General features: G+C 39.8%; 1 protein-coding gene across 2 annotated transcripts in view; it reads left to right on the forward strand.

Moving 5' to 3' along the window:
- Positions 1 to 22,020, forward strand: part of CDK19 (cyclin dependent kinase 19) — a 132,562-nt gene that overhangs the window by 18,995 nt on the left and 91,547 nt on the right. For both annotated transcript variants that reach the window (XM_063329779.1, XM_063329780.1), the window contains one exon: positions 1,155 to 1,230. In XM_063329779.1, the coding sequence (XP_063185849.1) occupies positions 1,155 to 1,230 (76 nt within the window). The remainder of the gene's footprint in view (positions 1 to 1,154; positions 1,231 to 22,020) is intronic.

Raw genomic sequence — 22,020 nt, forward strand, 5'->3', positions numbered from 1 at the left:
TTAACTATAGGTATGCATTGTGGGTTTAGCTGCTACTGAAAATTACTGAGAAAAACGATCACCTGTAGTTACTAATAGGAGTAGGCAGTTATAATTTCTGGTCAGTCTCATCCCCTCCCCACATTCCTCCACTCAGCCACTTCTCATCCCATGAACTTCAGAGATGGAGGGTCTGGAGGAGGGTGGGAAAGAGGCTGGAGCTGGGCAGGACGTGGGCCTGGCGGAGTTAAAAGCCAGAGAGGCTGAAATGAGTTCCAGTTAATTTTTCAGCGTAGCAGAGCAAAATGATTCAGGACTGGAAGAAGAGAAAACCTAAGTCTACCAGAAATGCCGTAGGGAATTTGGATGGGGGCTTGTGGGTTCTTGAATTGTAACTGGTGAGCCTGCAGAAGTGCATCAGCACTGTGGGTATCGGTGCTGATCAATAGCTATCGATGACAGCCGAATCCTGCGAAACCTCACCGTAGGCAGTAAGCTGGTTATGTTGGACTGCAAGGGCTTTGAGATACTACTTCATTTTCTTGTTCTACTGGGCTTCCCTCTAAATCACTTCAAACTGTGGTTATTTCAAAGGATAATACCGTGTTCGGGCTGAGCACTTTCACATTCTCCGGCTTTGTACTTCAGAGCACACAGTGTCATATGCCACCCAGGGGTCTGTCAGTAGCCAGCACTTGTATAATAAGTATAATTAGTTTAAAATAATAGAATTTCATAAGTAAAAGTGGATTGACAGTGGCTGGTAAAATCAAGTAAGAATGCTGCAGCTCCTAGGTGTTTCTAGGAGAGTTTTCCAGGCATGGGCTACGACTGTGAGGTTTTTTCATGGTAGTACTCCAGTATCCCGGAATTTCAGGAAAAGTGTCCTCTGAATTCTCTGTAGACATATTTGCTGTTATCTGTATGGTTTCAGAGAGAAATGGATATAGGTTAACAGTTTCTTTATGTGGGAGTTTTTGTTTGGAATGTTTGAAGCCTGTGTTAAAAGGAAACTTGCTTTTAATATCTCAGTGTAATTTATGCATAAAACCAGATTAACTTTTAAGCTTCTTGATACAGACCAAATTAAAATAAATCTCGTGTACTTGTATTGATTGATGTAATATAAGTCGGAGCTAAAGATATTCCTCTTTTTTTTTTTTTTTTATGTGCAGAAAAGATGAAAAGGAGTATGCACTGAAGCAAATTGAAGGTACAGGGATATCCATGTCGGCCTGTAGAGAGATTGCAGTAAGTGTACATAAATGAAAGTATTTTTACTGACATTATTATTCAACAGATATTTTATTTTCTCTGAGTTAAGTAACATAAAGATTATCTGAATGTTTTCTTTATGCAAGAATGAAAGTTATTCAAACATGAACTTTTCTTAAAATGCTTTCAAAATAACACGTTTTTTTTTTTTTTCTCTCAGTGGAAAGAGGTGTTTTTGCTAGGTAATAGTGATGCCTCTTCCTGGTATAATTTTGTTGAGAGGGAAATAATGTGAACCTTTTAATGAAGACTTATTTCAAAAAGGGATGTTTTGAAAATGACTTGAAGGAAAAAGGTTCTGAAAGATAACAGCTGCTTGCTAATAATGTATTTTATTTCAGACTAATGGTAGCTTATTCTTCTTTAATACCTGAGAACTGATTGTTCTCCTCATTCCTTATTTATTTTGCAAAGTACAGAGAAATTTCATAGCAAAATAAAAAAACAGCTTTAATTGTATTTTTATTACATGTGTATTAAGAGGAAAAAATGGATTCCGAAATTGCACACTCTTGAGCACAGTAGTGCCCATCATTCCTGCAAAGTTCGTAGAAATGAGGTGTTTGTATATGAAGGTAGAATTTGATCTTTAAATGTTTATTTTATGACTGAAAATGTGCATTAGTGTCAAAGTGCTGGCTAGCAAGTAAAATTTTGTAATGCAAGAATTCCTTCCATTGCAGAAGAAGTGTGCTTGCTTGATTGAATATTGAGCTTGTTTTAATGCTGTCACTATGCTGAGGGCTGTTGAAATGTATGTTAAGATTGTGCCTAAAGCTTTTTATAATCTATTAGTGATACATTGAAATACAGCAATCAGGTGTGCAATGCGATGTGAGGCATTAGAAACTCATGATGTTCATGAGCTGAACAAGCCACTGCACTGTGTTTAGTGCGGTGCCTGCACTAATTCTGTATGAAGAGAATTAGCAGATAAAATGACTATCCTTTTAAAGTGCTTGTCACTATAAGGTCAAGGTCACTCATGCATTTGAAAGGTGGCTGTATTGCTGTCAGTCACTTTACACAGAATCTACCCAGTGCCCTTTTTGCTAATATTTCTGTCTCTGGAGGAAATAAGAAAGCCTCTTTTAACATCAGTTCTAGATTATATTCTTATTACTATAAAGTCAGTTTTGGCAGCATTGAGCGGTTTTCGTTTCTTTGATTCTTGTCCTTTGTCTGTTTTAAGTTGTACTACTATGGGGATGATGTGTGGAATAGTCTGAAGAAGACTTTACTGTTGTCATAATAGCACTGTGGAGTGAAGCTGGTTCTGTCATAGCTGGACACGACATTGTGAGGAAGTAGAGTGTCACATTATTTTTTTCCTCTAATGATACATTACCATTTCAGCCTTGATTTTTTTAAAAACTTTTTTTTTTAATTGATGAAGCTTTGTCCGAAGCTCAGTGCAGCCCGGGATATTTCACTACTGTGTAAGGTGTTTGAATCTATAACCTGAGATGATGTTGCAAATCACTGTTCACCTCAGTTAAATTTCAGGTTGGTCAAATATTAGAAATGTGAAAAAGGTAAAGGTGAAATAGTTGAAAAAGAAATACAGACTTCTTGTCATACAGAAACAAGCAGAATCAAGTGCATTTTCTATAAAGAGAAGCAGACTTATAATTAATGCATTAATAGTTAATCTTGTATTGAAAGGCTTACGTAGGTAACAAATAAAGTAATGTTTACTAATTAAATAAAGATTATCAGCCTGGAAAAAGGACACATTAAAATGTCCTGAGTAGTTCTTTTGACATTTAACCCCCAAAAAATCCCCAAACAAAACCCCACCATATTCTGTGGAAGCTGAGGAACTGAAAGATGCACCAGTGTACGTGGTTCTCTGTGTGTGTTCAGAATATTTTAATAATTCTGTAACCTGAAGACACTTGACAATGTGCTCAAGAAATACATTGCTGAACTAAAAGACATTCGTTTTTTGCAGACCAAGACTATTTTGTGTGTAGTATTGCCTAGACATACGGAATAAGATCTACTGGCTAACTTTCCCTGAGAGAAAAAGGAGGCTACTCCTCTCTTCTGACATAACAAATCAAGTTCGTCTGTCTTTGCTTGGGCCTTTGAAAAACATAAGGCCTTTTTTGCCACTATTGATATAAGCTCTTCGTGGAAGAAGGCTTGTATCAGTGAAAACATCATATAGGCCATGGTTTCTGGGGCAAGTGATGATTACTTTCTTTCAACTGTAGGGTGATGCCTGCTGAATTGAACAGCCAATTCTGTTGTATTGAATATGAAAATACTAGAAGGGATTTTTATATGATGAAGAATTGGGGGGGGGGGGAACGGGGGAAGCTAATTTATTTCCTGTTAACTCAAATCTATTCTGAGGGTAACTGAAATGCCAGTTATTTCTGTGTTCTTGTTATGAGGCAGATTAATGCTGGATTTAAGCAACAGCATTTTTGAAGAGTAGAGCTGGAAAATGTGAATGAGAGTTATGAAATACAGAGTTCTTATTTTTACATGATTTAGTTAACGAATGTGATGCCTCTTTCAGCTCAAGACTTGTATTAGCTTATTTTGGAACCAGTGGTGGATGGAATGTTTTCCTTATTGCTTGAACATCAGGGTGGGATTTCTAATTCTTTTTGTAACGCGGGCAAAAATTATTACTGAATTCCTAGAGCTATTTATAGCAAAATGGCTCTAGGAATGTGTTAATTCAGTTTGCATGGTGGAAGAGAAATAAAATACATTTTTAGACATTAAGGCCTGAAGAAAACTGTTTCTTTCCATTCAGAGGTGGGACATCAGAGCATATTCATTGCAGGGTAGTTTAAAGATACATTGGAAGCCTGCACAACAAAAGAGCATGTGATTGTGCTGCTGGGTATTAGGGTGAGGATATAGATTTCTTCATGCAGAAGGAATGTTCCTGTATCTTTTGATTTCAAAGAAGGAAATTAATGAGTTGAACGTAATCAAGCGTGGAGATAGATAAGGATAATAAACTGGATTTATAAATAATCCAATGTGTGTTTTGGGAAAAGTTTTTCTTCATTATGCTGGAAGGGTTACTTAGCTATTTTATGGGGGAATGGAAGACCTTTGTTCAGTTCTGCCTCTGTGTTTTACTTCTTGCTCCTTACTTCGTCTAAGTAATTTTCTTAGCACGGCAGGTGGAGACAGAAGAAAGAGACCAGAGGGGTATTATTTGTTAGGGCTGTTTTTTTTCCTGAGAAGTATCTTGGCCGTCATCTGTTAAGTACCAATAGCTGTAACTTTAAAAGGCTGCAAACAGCTAACAGTAATGGAATTTTGTATTTGTTTATCAAAAAAGCACCAGGGTATTAGAGCTTTATCTGAGATTTCTTGTCCCAAAGGCTTTATTTCTGCGAAAGGATTGTGCTGGTTACTTCAAGTACTTTGCTTTCCACAGTGTAGAGACTATAAACTTCTAATTGTGGATTTTGGGGGAAAAACTAATTCAGAGAGAAGAAAAATGTAAGCCTGTTTTTAATCAGTGCCTTAATTCAATGGCTACTTTCAAAATATCTGGATATGTATGCTGTCCTTGAGTGTGGAAGAACTCTTTCGATCTATAAGGTTTGCTAACAGTGTGAGAAAAGTACAATCTCATTGTGGGTATTAATAAAAGGAGGGTAGGAGAAAGCAGTAAAATGTCTTTCCTTGGATTTCATTTTTTTTTTTATTCAGAGAAAGAGATTAATTTGGTGACTGATTTGGACAGTAGATTTTAGGCTTATGGTGCTGGACCCTAGACTGTTCGCAACTATCTCCATTGGAACTTACTTTAGTGGCTAAGTCACTTCCAAAATTTGTGGTTCTCTGTTGCTCTTCACATGAGGAATTGCAGAAACCAAAGGCTGAATGGCAGTAGAGGTTAATCTGGAAATCCTCAGAAAATTTACAGGCTTGAGGAGCTACGATATGATTATTGCTATTGGCTTATTTGGCTGATATGGTGGAGTTTACCATCCTAAGTGGAGGGAGCATGTCGAAAAGCAAGACCACTACCCTGGACTTTAGGAGAGCAGAGTTTAACCTCTTCAGATATCTGCCTGGAAGAATCCTATGAGATACACCCCTGGAGAGAAGAGGGATCCAGGACACCTAGTTGATATTCAAGGATCACCTTGTCCAAGCTCAAGAAAGTTCCATCCCAACAAGTAGGAAAGCAAACAAGGGCAGTAGGAGTCCTGTATGGATGAATGAGGAGCTCCTGTTGAACTCAAAAAGGAAGCATATGTGAGGTGGAAGCAGGGATTGGTAACACAGCAAGAGGAATATGGAGTTGCTGTCTGATCTTACACGGATAGGGGTTAGGAAAGCCAAGGCTGACCTGGAGTTAAGTTTGGCAAGACACCTGAAGGGCAACAAGAAAGGATTTAAACAGCAGAAGGAAGACTAAGGAAAATGTGAGCCTGCTGCTGAATGGGAGCAAAGGATATGTAAACAGCCGAGGTACTCAGTAAATTTTTGCCTCAGTCTTCACTGGTAAGGAATCCCATGCTCCTGAGACATGAGAGAAAGTCAACCCAGGAAGACTTACCTTTGGTGGAAGACGACCAGGCTATGGAGCACTTAAACAAACTGGACATAACAGAGGTCCGTGGCCCCTGATGGGTTGCATGCACAAGTGCTGAGGGAGCTGCCTGATGTCATTATGTGGCCACTCTCAATTACCTTTGAAAGATCTTGGAGGCTGAGAGAGGTTTCTGAGGAATGGAAGAGAGCAAATTCACTTCTGTCTCCAAGAAGCACAAGAAAGAGGGTTAAGGGAACTTCAGGCTGGTCAGCCTCACCTCAGTTTCTGGGACAGTGATGGAGAAAATCCTCCTAGAATCCGTTTCTAAACACATGAAGGACAAGAAGGTGATTGGGAGTAGTAAGCATGGATTTACAAAGGTGAAATTGTCCTTAACCAACATGATAGCCTTCTACAATGAGAACTTCCCCGCTTCCAGGGATAAATTACCAACCCTAGCCATTTTCTCTCTAAATAGTGACCTTAATTCTAAACTTTGTTGGATTTTTCTGTATCAGGTTTTTTTTTTTTTTTATAGCTTGGTAGCCTTTTTTTTTTTGGGCGGGGGGGGGAGTGGGGGAATTATACTAGGCTGTTGCATACAATTTAAATGGGAGAAGTAGAGCCACAGACCAGCAGCATTTCTGTCCTAGCCTTTCTTAAGCGTGTCCTAAACTGATGCAGCTTTGCTGTAGGTGAATGTTGGGTCAGGGACACAGAACCATTTTGGTTGCCACATCCTGTGCCTGTGTGTGCTAGTTGTTAATGAAGCTGCTAGAGGCTGCTCCTTCTGGGAGACCTTGAAATGTTGCCAGTACACTGTGGGACACTAGTGGGAGCATTTGTTGGCCTTTGTGTTCATACTTGCATTTATGGGTACAGGCTGAAATAATGTTAAATGAGTTACTGAAAGCTCATTTGAGCAATTTAGCGTGCACAAATTCTTCTCAGGCCTTTTGCCTATTGATGCAATGTATATTGCAAAGTGCCTAGAGGGTACAAATATTTTTGGCATCCTCAGTTTCTGAGGGTGGTCAGAGTTTTAGAAGCCTTACAGGTTAAACAATAGGTTTTTGTAACCTTTTTGTGTTTCTCAGTTCTCTTGAGGAAGGCTCTGTCTCACTGTATTTATGTTCTTTTTTTCTGCCTCCTTGCTGTCCGTGGCCTTCCTTTGCACGTCGGCAGCTCTTCTGGGGATGCATCTCCTTTCTCTTGGCTTTGGAGGTCTGTGGTGCTGAAGCTGAGTCTGGGAGGTTCAGCTAGACTTAACCGTCTCTGTCTTGAAGCACTTTATGCCTTTGCCGTGTGCTTCTCAGCAGCATGGCACAGAGATGCTCAAGGGGACACGTTGTGCCTTGCTGGTAGAGCTTGTAAAGCTTCTTTGCTTTTACCTCTGTCAGGTGCTGCATGTCACTTACAAGCTGCTCTCACCTCCATGGTTGGAAACCACTTAGTCAAATGAACTGAATGTGAAGCTACTTAATTTGAGACTGTGGACCAGGCTGGCCTTATAACCTGTCTGGCCTGTCTCTGCACCTCTTAGGAATGCAAAAAAGATCAGCAGTACACAAGTAATGGTGATAACTTTTCAGTATTATTCAGTATTATTAAAACACTTTGAAGATTTGTAATGCCATTGGCTATCTTCAAGTACAGTTACATAGAATTTCATAATAGGTACAGCTCCTCTGCTTGGCTATATTGACCTTTTCCTTGACCTTGACTATCGCAGCAGCTTGCAGTATTTGCCGTGATGTAGAAAAGTAGGTTTCTAACTTTGGTCTCTGGCTTTGGTTAAGGCAAGGTTAGGTAAAGCCAGGCTTTAAAAAGGTCTGTGTCCCTGAGTAGATTTGCAGTAGGAGATTCCTTTTGAATGTCAGAACTTCTTTTCCCTTGCCAAGATAATATAAATGTGTAGAATATCTGGCAATGTAAAATCTCCTCATAAATTCTCTACTACCTAATTAGAAGAGATTGTTAGATTTGTTTGGGGAAACTTTGAAACTCCATTCCCTCTTTCAATAGCTGGAGGTAGTGAAATAAGTATGAGTTTAAAAAAAATTTTTTTTGAAGGGTTTTTTATTAGAGAGTTAAGGCATGTGTTGGCTAGAAGTGTCTGTGCATTGTAATTTTATAAGTATGAATCAGCTGGAAAGAGGTTTTTGGTTCAGCTACATGATAACTCGTGTTTTGCATGCCATAGGAAGAATAAGAGCTCTCTGGGTTACATGGCCTAATCTTGTATAATCTGTGTAATTTAAATGCTTTTTTGTGTTAAGGAGTACTTAAATTTCTGCTTTGGTTATTCTTCAAAAGGGTTCTGTGGACATTTTTTGTCTCTTTTTATTTTATTGTATCTGAAAGAACAATTAACTTCATTAAATAAAAAAAAGTTGTAAAAGGTAGTAAATTTGTGGAATAAAAAGATTTTTGTTTTAATCAATTAAGTTGGCTTTTTTCTTATCAGCCCATAAATACACTGTAATGTTTATGAAAATGTTTTGCAGCTTGAAGTATAATTTTTTTTGTCAAGTAATTATAGCAAAAGCAGAGCATCATCTGAAGCAGCTAGTCAGCTCCATTGTCTTAACTACAGCTGCATCCTTCAGCAATTTGACGACAACAAAAAAGAGCATGCAGAGGAGAAAGGAAAAGGGAAATGCTGCGTTTAGTACACCATTGCTTTCAAACTACAAAATTTGAAACTTTTTTTTTCATACAGAGTTTTGTTTTCTTGAACTTTTGTCTCTGCTCAAAGCAAGAGAGCAATAGCAACAAATCTATGGCAAGTATGTTAAAAAGAAGAAAAAGAAAGCTTTTACCCCATTCTAACACAGTGTGAGCCAAAGAAGCTCTCTACGAATTTGGTACTTGGCATTGGTTAGGATATAATCCAAATTCCCAGTGCAACTGACTAGGGAAAATGGGTGTTCGGTGCTGTTCAGGCTCAGTTGTTTTCACTTTAAATTTGCTGTTCCCTTCAGATCCTAAATATTCTCGGAACACACAAATGCAAAACCAACAGACAGTACCTTCAACAGAAATGAGCAAAAAAGCAAAACCAAGCCTCTTCAGGTTAAGCTGTAGGCAGCAATGCGCTGAAAGAAATAGCTGCTTTATCATTCAGGTAAAGCACAACAGAACTGCAGATAATGCAGGAAAAATTTTTAAATACTTATTTGCCAAACTTAAATACTCCCTGCAAGACTCTGTGTGTGTGTGTGCGTGCACATGACCATACATTTATAAGTTTTAAAGTTTCAGTTGGAATGTTTTGTAAATTTTGGGTTCTTTTCTGAATTTGTATCACAAACCTTTCTTTTTCTCTTCTGTTTTTCATTCTCTCTTTCTTATTACATGTTTTCCTTATGTTCTTCCATTTGTACTTTCCCTGTAGTCAAGTAAAATTAGTTCAAACATTTTCAGTTTATTCTGTGTGCAGTTGTAAAATCGTTTGAATGTTATATTGACTTTACATAACTCTAGAACTTGCCTTTCTCTAATTTAACATTACATGTGACACTTTTTGATGCCTTAGACTGAGAGGTGACGGCATGGGTTTTCAGATGATGGATTCTTTTTAAGTTGGGACTCCTGTCTGCAGATACTCTTAGTAAATTGCCCACTCGATTCAGCAACAGGCTTATGTTTTCTTGTTCAGCTTTTCACAGCTAATGTAATAGCAGAAGCTCATTTTGTTGTCCTCAACATTACTTGCAAGTGTCAACTCAAGGTGAGCTTTGGCTTTCCTGACGCCATCCCTACATATCTGGGCAATGTTTCTAAACTCCTATGTAGCCTGTCCCTGTTTGCACCCCTCTGTATCTGCCCTTCTTGCATTGGAGCTCTGATAATCTGCTCGGCCAAGCTGGTCCCCTGATACTTGCATTTATGCGTAGACCTGCCAGCTTTCCTGAGCTCCTTTGCTCTTAAGAGCTGCTTCTGGTGGCCACCGACTAGTTCCTTCAGTAAGCTGAAGTCTGTTCTGAATCTCCAGGTCTGTGCTCTGCTACTTGCCTTCTTCCCTCCACTTGGGATCTTGAACTGTACTAGGTGATGGTTGCTACAGTCAAAGCTGCCTTTCATTGTCACATCTCTAACCAGTTCCTCATTGTTCAAGAACAGCTTTGTGCCACCATTGTTGGCCCAACTAGTATGTATGTCAAGAAGTTGTCCCTGGTAAGTTCCAAAAACTACCTGGGTTGCCTGTGCCCTGCTGCGTTGCCCTTACAGTGGGTGTCAGGGAGGTTAAGGCCTCTCATAAGAACCAGGGTTTGTGGTTCAGAGACTTCTTTGACTTGTAGAGAAGACTTAATCCGATTCCTCATCCTTATCAAGTGGTTCTGTAATGTGCTCCCAACACTATGTCAGCCTTACTGGTCTCCCTGCTGATCCTGACCTGCAAGCTGTCTGGAGCTTCTCTGCGCCCACTGAGTCTGTGAGGCAGAAATAAAATATTATTAGTAGTGCATAAACTGGATAAATTAATACAGAACAGAGACGACTAGATCGAAAATGGGACATCATTGGAAAAATCTTTAGGCCTTGGTCAAATGTTAATTTAAAAGTTACTTTTTTCAGTACATTGTTTGGCATTGGTTTCAGCCCTGTATATGGCTAAGTGGATAGTGGTCTTAGTCAACAGTCATATTTTACTCTGCAGGTTCTTGTATGTAAGTTGTAGTCAGCTTTGTTATTGAAGGCAAAATGTCATGTTACCTTCTACTAAAACTTTATTCATTGAATTTTACGACGTTAAAAGTTCCAGTGTGATGTTTGTTTTCTTGTGAACGTCTGCGTCTGTTTTTGTGGTAAGCTGAAAAATAGCTCTGTTTAAATACAGCTTCCATTGTATCTTACTGAGATTTTTCTTATCTTTATGATGACTTGATAAATTATTGTATGGGGATTTTGAGACACAGGGAGGCTTTCCTGTTTACAAACTGTAATTAACAGTACAATAGTCACTAAATGGACAGCCTGGCTGTCTTTAATTATGTGATGCCTCTTGTATGCAGGCTTACAGTGTGAGATTGTTATTATGTGGAGTTTGCTTAGTTTGCATTTTGATAAGAAAGGTGTGAGCATCATGGTTTTGTTCTCTGCTCCATTTATCATAGAATCATAGTATGGTTTGGGTTGGAAGGGACCTTAAAGATCACCTGGTTCCAACTCTCCTGCCATGGGCAGGGACACCTCCCACTAGATCAGGCTACTCAAGGACATTGTAGAGAGGTTGGTGCTGGTCTCTTCTCACAGGTAATTAGCAATAGAACAAGAGGGAATGGGTTCAAGCTGCAGCAGGGTAGGTTTAGGCTGGACATTAGGAAAAAATTCTTCAGAGAAAGAGTGGTTAGATGCTGGAATAGACTGCCCAGGGAGGTGGTGGAGTCACTATCCCTGAATGTGTTTAAGACTCGTTTAGATGTGGTGTTAAGCGATATGGTGTAAGGGAGAACTTCGTAGAGTGGAGTTGATGGTCGGACTTGATGATCCCAAGGGTCTTTTCCAACCTAAATGATTCTATGATTCTACTCAAAGCCCCATCCAACCTGGTCCTGAACACTTCCAGGGATGGGGCATCCACAACCAGCCTTGGCAACCTGTTCCAGTGCCTCACCAAACTCACAGTAAAGAATTTCTTCCTCATATCTAATCTAAATGTCCCCTCTTTCAGTTCAAAACCACTAACCCGCATCGTATCGCTCCACTCCCTGATAGAGAGTCCCTGCCTATCTTTTCTGTAGGCCTCCTTTAGGTACTGGAAGGCTGCTATAAGGTCTCCTTCGATCCTTCTCCTCTCCAGGCTGAACAACTTCAACTCTCTTAGCCTGTCCCCGTAGCACAGGTTCTCCAGCCCTCTGATGATCTTCATGGCCCTCCGCTGGACCTGTTCCAACAGGTCCGTGTCCTTCTTGTGCTGAGGATTCCAGAGCTGGATGCAGTACTCCAGGTGGGGTCTCACCAGAGTGGAGTAGAGGGGCAGAATCACCTCCCTTGACCTGCTGGCCATACTTCTTTTGATGCAGCCCAGGATGCGGTTGGCCATCTGACTGGCAAAATGCTCATGCCTTATAGAAAGAGCATCATACTCACCTTTCCTAGCTCATTAGCAGTGTCAGGATGCTTCCTTAAACCTGCTTGTTGCCTGTGTGTAGCACATGTACTAAATTGTGGGTACACATATATGCTCAGTATACTTGACCTTGAGCTTTTGCATATGCAGCCACCTGAGGATGCAGAAGTTAGGGTAGTCCTGACAGGCTGTACTATTGGAAAAAGTCATCAGTTTTTTGAATATGTGAGCAGCATATTGAAAGAAGCTATCAGTAGAATAATTTTGATTACAGACAGTTATGAAATATGAGATCTGCTGCCAGTTCTTGAAGACATTTGAGTAAGCCTCTGCCTTTTCTTTCTGTGCTAACGAACTTACCCCATCCCATGGCCCCTGCAGAGTTTGTTTCTCAGCTCTCATTGTTTTTCCTTATTTTCACTTGTTTATTAGATTACTCTAGCTTCTTTCTTACCTCAGTTGCCTTTTGTGCTATTTTCCTTGCTTTCTTCTCCCTTTATCTCCAGATGCCTTTAATATTTACAAGCAATACAGTGGTTTCCTGTCCCCTAGCTCTGTCTTGGATCCATTTTGGTTTGACTTCTCTAAGCTTCTACTCTAAAAAAGCTTCTTATTACTGTGATTAATGATCTCTCTCTGACCAAACTCCAAGGTTTGTTGTGTATCCTCATCTGCCTTAGTATCTTTGCTCTTCAGACTAATAATGGTTCCTTTTTTTTTGACATGTTATTTTTGTTGTGTATTAGTGATTTTGTTCTTGCCTAGGTTTTATCTAGTCTGTTTTATTTTTCTGAGGATGGGTGATCCTTGCAGATTTACAGTCTATCTCTAAGTATTTATTATACTTGTTACGTAAAAAATATTTTACCACTACTAAATTTTCTTTTGTACCATTGCACATCTGAAATCCACTGAACTTGCTCGAAGCCTTGTAGTCTAAATAAGGAATTCTACTGTGATTTTAAGTTTTAATCCTTTTCAGCTATCTCCATTGTTCAGATTCACAGTCTGACGCCAGATGGATTATTTCATTTTTTCTTTCTTCTGGGCATCTCAAATCCAGAGCATTTTCAAGCTCTTATTTCTTTCTTTAGTACTTCCAGAACTCATGGGGATTTTTTTTCAACACAGATGGGCCTGAAAAACAGATCTATATTCCTATCCTACTGGGATTATTTTAAATGTTATCTTTCTCCTATGAAACACTGGTGTATAAGGTGCTGCTATAGAAACCTTCCTTTAAACCATTTCATTTCAGTCTTACCAAATTAAGTGTCCTTGAGGTCCCCTCTAAAAAAGCAAAATCTGCAAAACAAAAACCTAAGTTTGTCTTCTATGGTTAAACTTAATACTCCTGGTTACTCTAGTTAATGCTTAAAATGCCATCTACTTGCTTATCAGATATTCATATAGTCATTTCTGTGTTGTCCTGCATACTAGTGGAAATACGTGGAAATATAACTTGTCAGAGCATTCCAATAAAAGTACCAGTCACGTGTGCATTAGTAAAGTCCTAAAGTGTTCAGTTCTCTTATGTGGTCTGTGGTGAGCTGGTTGCTTATATTTTGGTTTAATAGCCTTTTCTCCTTTTCTTGCTTTGCATTTTTCTGATGCTGTTGGCTTTTCCTGACTCACTATCTTGAAGCTTTAAGTACATACCCAGGGCATGATTGCTATTGCATGTGTAAAACCAAATGCATAAAAGCTGTAGTTCTCCTACAGAAGTTTCTCCCCCCTCAACAGGGACAGCTACAGCATATGCATTTGAGGATAGACAGTGTTGCTCTCTTGCAGCCAAGAAGAAGGGAAGACAGTGAAGGAGGTGGGAAAGTGGTTGAGGCTGTTGTCAGAAGGAAGATGAAGTGAGGTGAATTTAGGGTGATAGTTGAGTGGTGGTGATTGTTTTGCAGCTTGTTCTGCCCCATTGAGTTCTCGTTTCCTTTATGAGTGCTTAATCCTTAGGTTTCACACATCATTTGAGCTTCCGTGTTCGTTGGTCCTCCATCACATGCAGATGGGGAAAGAAAATAATCCATCCATCTAACTAAAGCACATAGAAGAGATTGTCATCTGGTGCGCTTCATTGTTGTTAATATGTCATCAGTACTTATAAAACTATGGTGAGTTTGCTAAGGCAACAAAAGACATCTTCCAAAGGTTAATCTGCTGCTACTCTTCTTAATTTGGCTGGAGGGCCCTAGTGAGTGCCAGTATGGGACGAGTCTCCGTAGCATGTGAATATCTCCAGTAATCCGGGGGCATGGCTGTGAAGGTGACTGCTTCTGGACCACATTCAAGGGGACGGAGCTGTGATTTCTAGATTTGGTAGGACTTGCTCTCAGAGTACTCGTAAACTGCAGCATTTTCAGCTTGACAACTTGGCAGTCGTGATGATGGAAACTGGCCAGATACAAAGCCCCATAGTGACTGTTGCTTGGCCCAAAGACAGTAACACAGCTGTTGCTTTTAATGCATGTGAAAGTGGGCCTAAGTTTATATCATCTGATAAATACAGGCTTAATGTTAAAAAGTCACGGCATACGGTTGCATTAATGGCGATAAGGGAGCGGTGGGGAGAACGAATATGAAGTGTGACTTAGGCTGATATTGCCCTTTATAGTGCGTGATGCTCAGAAGGATTCTGTTGTCTAGGTAACAGGGTCTGTACTTCATTTCTTAAGAAAGATGGAACAGATGTTCTTGCAAGAAGCAACCAATTATCACCAGTGAGAATACTGGCAGTATTTAAACTAATTGCTCGGTTGTTGCATGCAGTCCAATTCATATGCTATGAATAGTAAAGAAAATTTAAAGGAAGGAATCTTCTTTGCATGGCTTTTCCTGAATGAGGTTTTTGAAAAATATTTGCGGTTTATAAAATAGCACTCATCAGTGTGTATTTTCACACTTCTGTTTATCATTGTATTTTCTTCAGTATCATTCAGTCTTTTTATTTGGTATTTGTAATGTCTCTTTCATGATCGTTGAGTCCTATTGCTCCATCAAATCTGTGTCATATTGCATTAATTTATTTTGTTCATTTAAAATACCTAAAAATGGGAAGGCAGTGAGGTGAAAGGATGCTCACATTGGAATAAGAGACTGAGGAGCCTTTCTAAGTCATGTAAATCTGTTCTGAGGATTTTTTTTTTTTTGGTGGCAAAATCCAGGCAGAGCTACTCAGTCAAGGACTGCACCATAAAAAGCTGGGGCAAAAGGGAAGCCATATAGACATGTGTATACCTGAAACCTCTCTATGTGCTGCCTAGGTGGGAACATAGCATGTGTGTGGTGGGATAAGCAGGTGATGACAGTGGCAAGAAAGAGAGGAGAGCTGAAAGGGGTCCACAGTGTGGAACAAGGAGTGCCCGAGCTCTCTCACTGCAGCACTTGTCAGCAGTGTGCCTTGTTTTTATGAAAGATTGTGCTAAAGTAACTTCATGTACGAACTGAAGTATTTATTGTGCGTATGGATATAGCTTTGTCTTCCTGGGAGATCATTGTAGTCTTTACAGCATGGGATATGCTCTTGTCTTTTAGAAGAGATCTGGGGGTTAGGTGGGTATATGTAAATATGTTTTTATACCTTTGGGATAAAATGTGATGCTGGGTATTAAGAAGAGAGGGCATTGGGACCAGATTCTCAGGACACTGTTTGTGGGTCCTCAGCAAAGCTAAGCTGTACCATTATGCATTTTAACAAAACATTTGGCCCCTTGCCTGAATTTTTCCATGCTTCTTGCCAAATATAAAAGGTCTATTCTACGTTTTTTAGGAAGGGCATTGCAAAAACATGTTTTCTGTCTTGGCAATAATAGGATAAAGGAAGAATCCTTGACCTACTCTTTTATTTATCGCCTCTGATAAAGGACGTGCTGTTTTGACTTTTATCTAACTGTGGAAAATGTCATAATGAGTGGAAACAAAGTGCATGTTGCACTTCTTAGATTATTTGGCTGAGTTATCCTATTGTATAGCAGTGACATGTTGATTGGGACAAAATGTCTTATTACGTTCGGTTATTTCAATAACCGTTGTAAAACATTTGCGGTCTGAGTAGGAAAAAAATATTATTTGTAGGGTTTTTTAACCAGGCTAGTTGCATGTAACTTCTAATCTTTTGCTTGTCATCTTCCTTCTGACTCTCGCTCCTGACTCTCTTTCTGTGAACTCTTCTGTGTTCATCCTCTGGAATTTAATGCAGATGATGCATCTGGTTGCATAGGCGTATGTAGTAGTTTGCATTTGCCTCTTCAGACAGGGGCAACACTACTTAAATGTTCATGTTCACTAGCAGAACTGCTTTTTTGTTGTCCTTGTCAAATGCTATTGTCTCTCAAATTCTTATTCTAAACCTTTTCTTTGACGTATAGTTTCTTTTTTGTATAGTATCCTTCATATTCGCTTCATTATTCTGGTGTGTAAGTATTCATGACTTCTCTTATCCTTTTGTTCCTGCTTGCTTTTCTTCTATTGATACACTTCTTGATTCTCCTTGTGTTTCCCTATTCTGTCAGAGGATCTGTCAGCAGCAACATTTACTACTTTTCCTGCTTCTTTTGTACACTAGGGTGCTTATAATAAAATCTTACAATCAGCTTCTGCAGATTTTTCACCTGCTTTCATGAGCATTTTCTTTGTTTTTACAGTTAAATTGCATCACATATTGTCAGTCCAGGTTTTTTTTCACCACCCTTGACATACTCTGAGCCTTCTTTTTCTGCCTTCCTTTTTCATACACATCTGACTGACTTTATTCCTGAAGGCCATGCTGAAAGGAAAAAAGAATTTGGCAGGTACTATATATTTTTCCATTTTCTATCCTGAAAATACAAGCTACTTCCTTATGACCCTCTTCTCTGCAATCACTCGGTTCTCTTATGTCCCATTTTCTCTTCTTCTTTCCGACCTTCTGCTTATCACACAGGCATTAGCCTGCTGTCTTAAGAAACCTCGCATTGATGGGAACTAATGCTTAACAGAGAAGAGGAGGGCACGTTTGCCACAGGGTTGGTGAGACTCTGGACTTTGTGCCAAGGTTAGGAGGGGAGTTCACTGTGTTGGACACTTTTCTGCGTGTCTCTTGTCCTTTGGCATTTTCTGTATTTGCCCATTGCTTTGCCTTCCACTAGTCTTTTTGCCTCAGTCTTGTTTTTCCTACCTAGTTCATTCCTTTTTTTCTGCTCTTTGTCCTATTTCCCACTCCTTGCCTCACCAACGCTGTTTTTTGCCTCTTCAGCTTTGCTAGTGCCCTCTGCTTTTTTTTTTCCCCTCTTCCCTTCTGTTTCCACAGCCAGTCACATTCCTCTCCACTGATACACTACTGTAGTCCATGTATCCTTCTCCGTTGGTCCAGCTCTTCTCTAGTGTCCTCCTCCAAGGTCTCGTGTGTCTCCTCACTGCTGATTCCAGCTCCGCTGTTGCTCCCGGTGTTGTTGAGCAGAGCAGCTGGTAAGCTGCCGCCTGTGTCCCTTTCCTTCTGGCTGCCGTGATGGTTTCCTTCTCCCTGGAGTGGTTCTCCTTCCTACCTCTCCTCTTTCTGAACTCCCTTGTCTCTTCATGTCCCTTGCCCCAGAAGAAGTTGGCCTTCTCCTCAGGGTCTGAATTATGCAGGAGAAAAGTGGGAGAAACTTTCTGCTTTTGTTTTAGTGCCAGAGCTGTCTTTAACATGCATCATTTAACAGCTCTAAAGGTCTCATAAGTCCGTTTCTACAGAGTATGTGCAAATAACATTTTTTTCCCCAAGGGAAAGTGAAGCATCAGATGGCAGTTTGATGACATGAAATTGCTTAGCCTTGTTTTGTTCTTTTGCTAACCTGTGCAGAAGTGCAAAACATCTCACAATACTGAGTAGCTTGTGTGATAAAATTATGTTTGCGTCTATCAGCATTGAATTTTAATGTAGTGGAAATGGGAGAGAAACAACCCCAGGTATTTACAGACAGCGGTGTCTTCTTGAACGATCGTTATTCTGGCACAAGTTGAGGGTAGGAGGAGAATCTCTGAATCTTCATCCCTATTCTTCTGGAAACAGCTTCAAGTCCAGGAGCAGTCAAAAAGACAAATTCAGAGTCACTAGAATTACTTTAAAGTGAATTACCGAAGTCAAGACCTGATAACAAACCAGACTTGATCAATCTCATAAATCCCTGGTGCGTCCAGACTTTGAGTGTCTATGTGCCATCCTGATGCGTTTCCACCTCAGAAAGGATACAGTAGCACTAGGAAAGGTAAAGAGAAGGGAAGTCAAAAGAGTCAGTGATGCAAAACTACTTCTGTATGAACAGAGACAAAATAGGCTAGGCATCTGTGAGCGGGAAGGGGGGGAAGCTGAAGGAAGATGCGGGAGGTCTAAAATCACAGACTTATATTGAAAAGTTAATTAGGGAATTGTTATTCAGTGTTTATTGGAACAGAGGAACTAGGGCAATTGAAGGAAAATAGCCAATCTCTTCCCAATACAACTTAATTTTGAAAAACAGCTCCTCACCTTGTAGAGACCAGACATAGGACTAAGTTGGGGAAGAGCAATGTGGCTGGGGGCTAATCGAGCAAATGCACAAAACTGGTGGAGGGCCTTGATTTAAACGGGTTCTTAAGTCCCTGATCTGGTGGCTTGTTGGAAGCAGACTGTGCATACCATGAAAGGCTTGTGCTGTCTGTACTGCTTTATGTGTTCTTTTCCTTGGCGTTTGCCTCAGGTACATCAGGGACAGGGTAGTAACCAGTCGTAAAATGATTCTTGAGTCTGAATCAAGTACAGCAGCTCTTGCTTCTGGTTGTTCCCATAAACCATGTAGTCATTTACAAGAACACCACTGAGTACAAACCATGTAAGAGCTCCTGTATTTCTTTTTTTTCCCCAAGTAACGTGAAATTGTTATTCTAGAAGGAAGATGCACATAAATGAACTCTGTCATTTTGGTTAGGATTATAAAAATGTTATTTCCTACCGCTAAATGAGATACACCAGGTCTGGAAGAGTTCTGTTTTAGGTCTTGAGAGTGACTTCCAATTCTCATTTCTGCATAATATCTGGGACAGGATCTGCACTCAGTTCTCAGGAACAAAGTCTAATGTGAGTGTTCGTGGTATGCTGTTTTCAGGGTGATGTGGTTTTTGATGACTTGGGCAAAAAGTCAATCCAGCACCCACTTGCTTGCAGTAAAAGTTACTTTAAACAAAGATTATATTCAGTGCAAGTTAAATGCAGAATGCCACATGCCTAACCTCTTGTGGCCGTTAATATTAACTGGTTTCTACTAGTTACTAGTTTCTTCATCTTATTACCTACTGTTGTTTCAAAACCTCTCTTACAAAACTAATGTTGTTCTGAGTCCTTATAGGTTGCCATAAGAGCATATTTGCTATACTTGTTTATGTTTGCATCTCTTTGCGCACCAAATTTTGTGAATTATATTAAGCCACCTTTTGAGCCTTCCCAAACTGTATCAGTCTTTACTGGTGGAAATACTGATTTTGCTGCATTCATTGCCTCATTGAAGAACTTTTCATATTTAACTGAAGAATGAGGAAATAGTAGGCTTTAGATTACAAGCTGTCTTTTTTTTTTTTTTCTTTTTTTCAATCCAGTTTCAGTCTGATCATGAGAGTATGAGAGGAATCTTGTGGTAGGCGTTTAATGACTTGGGAGGCCGCCAATGAACATCTTGTTTTAGCTTGCTTCACACATTAGGTTTGTCTAATATGTGGCTAAAAAGATTGCAGAAAATTTGGGTAAAAAGTGAAAACCTGTGAGCAAAAGCAGAACAAATTTAATAAGTAGCTGTGTTAATAAATGCTAAGAACGTTCTAGCCTTGTGCTTCCAGAGTGAAATGCTGAATTTGTTGTAATTCGTAGAATCATAGAATACGAGGTTGGAAGGGACCTCAAGGATCATCTGGTCCAACCTTTCTTGTCAAAAGCATGGTGTAGACACCCTGACCCAGCACCTTGTCCAGCCAAATCTTAAAAGCCCAACGTTGGGGAATCCATCACTGCTCTGGGGAGATTCTTCCAATGGCTGTTTTTTCTCATTGTGAAAATTTTTCCTGTTGTGTCCAGTTGGAATCTCCTCAGGATTAACTTCTACCCATTACTCCTAATCTTTTCCCTGTGACTCCTGGTAAAAAGGGAGTCTCCATCTTCTTTGTAGCCCCCCGTTAAATACTGGAATAGGGTGATAAGGTCTCCCCTAAGCCTTCTTTTCTCAAGGCTGAAGACACCCAGTTCTCTCAGCCTTTCCTCATATGGTGGGCTTTCCAGTCCTTTAAACATCTTTGTGGGCCCTTCTCTGGACCCTGTTCTGCCTGTCCACATCTTTTTTTTTTTTTTTTTTTTTTTGTATAGCAGGGACCAAAACTGAACGCAGTATTCCGGGTTTGGACTGACAAGTGCTGAGTGGAGTGGGATAATGACTTCTTTATCTCTGCTGGTGATGCCCTTGTTGATGGAACACAGCATCTCGTTGTCTTGCTTTGCTGCAGCAGCACACTGCTCACTCATATTGAGGTGCTTGTTCCACCAGGACCCCCAGGTCCCTTTCCACAGAGCTACTCCCCAGCCAGGTAGATCCCAGCCTGTGCTGCACTCCTGGATTATGTCTTCCCAGGTGCAGGACCCTACGTTAAATAACTGTCAATAGACTGATTGCTTCTATAATTCTTGAGTAAAAGCTGTGAAAGTGTAATATGCTTAAATTAATCCTATCCTGAAACAGTCTACAAGAAACCTGATTGTAAAATGGATGTAAATCCAATTCTGCAAAACTTTTGCTATTTTAAACAGACCCAAGTTAATGAAATGAAGTTAACCAAAAAATACTCACATTCTCTCCTCCAGTCTGCAGGCATGTTTCTCACTTGAAGCGTGGTATTAGACTCAATTTATACTTGCAACTTTAGGTTTGTCTATTACCTTGTTTAACTAGAGGTAAGACATTAAAGCAGATCAGTTGAAGTACATCAAACTTTAATGGATGCTGTCATTCAGAACTAAAGCAGCTTTAACTTGATTCCCATAAGGAACAGAGGTTTAATGTGCTTAATAAGTTTTGAGTTCATACCTCTGATTTGATTTAATTTTCCATTTAAAGACGACTTGAACTATAAATTATATATCTAAACTCCTGCCTCCCAGTCTGGAGTAAGTAGAGTGAGTACATATGAAGAATAATCATTAGTTTTTCTTTTTTTTTTTTTCCCCCTCTTCTCTCTTTAGCAGTAAGAAGGTTACTTTTAATCCTGACAGATGAAAATACATACAATTTATGCCACATAGTACTGTCGCTGAAAACTTAGTTCTATGTACAAGATTATATTATTCATTCCTGAAAAATGTACTATTTCTGTGATTAAGCGTCATGGAGACAGGACCTAACAGAATTGTATCCTGACAGGACGTCGCTGTTGTGTTGGTGAATCAACCATCAGTGTTCGATCCGTATTGGGGCATAGACACTTGGTTTAATTTCTTCTCGGTTTCTTAGAACATTGGCTTTATGCTGATTGCAGGTTAGCTGGTACCTGATCTATCACAAAACTAGTAGGTGCAAAGTTAAGCCATCATAAGTGTCTTTTCATACAGTTTTGAATCACAGGAGAGTGTTGCATTAATACTTTGTGTTATGAGACGAGTGCCTTTTTAATATGCTATTGGAAATTCTAAATTGTTGTTAGACTACTGCCTAATTATAACACTTAATTTATATACCTGTGCATTTTTGTGTCTGAGAAATAATTGTATGCAAGTTGAGGTCTTGGATGTGACTATACTCAGCAGCAGCATATTCTTCAACCTCAAATAATACACTGAGTCCTTTTCAAAGCAGGGGTAGACTTAAATTCCGGAGTAGGATTCGTAATGTTCAGCATGCACACTTGAGAAGCTGTGTAGGATTTGAGTTACATGATGTATGCAACATTTCTTGGCTCTCCCAGGGCTGAGATATCATCCTTCAAGCTACAGGGAGTTACCTTTCTTTATTTGGAATATTGTCATGAAGTCTTAAGTGCTTGAGCTGTGTCCTTTCAGACACTGTGCCCCTTCCATCCAGCATGTCGGAGCAGTAGAGAGATGACTACAGCCAGGTTTGCCACTTGGTGGAGGTGCTTTGGTTATTGAGCTGTCAGATTAAGAGTACGTGCTGGCAGTCTCCCAGCCAATTTC

Source organism: Chroicocephalus ridibundus, chromosome 3, assembly GCF_963924245.1.
Source record: "Chroicocephalus ridibundus chromosome 3, bChrRid1.1, whole genome shotgun sequence".
In the NCBI taxonomy this organism is placed as follows: domain Eukaryota; kingdom Metazoa; phylum Chordata; class Aves; order Charadriiformes; family Laridae; genus Chroicocephalus; species Chroicocephalus ridibundus.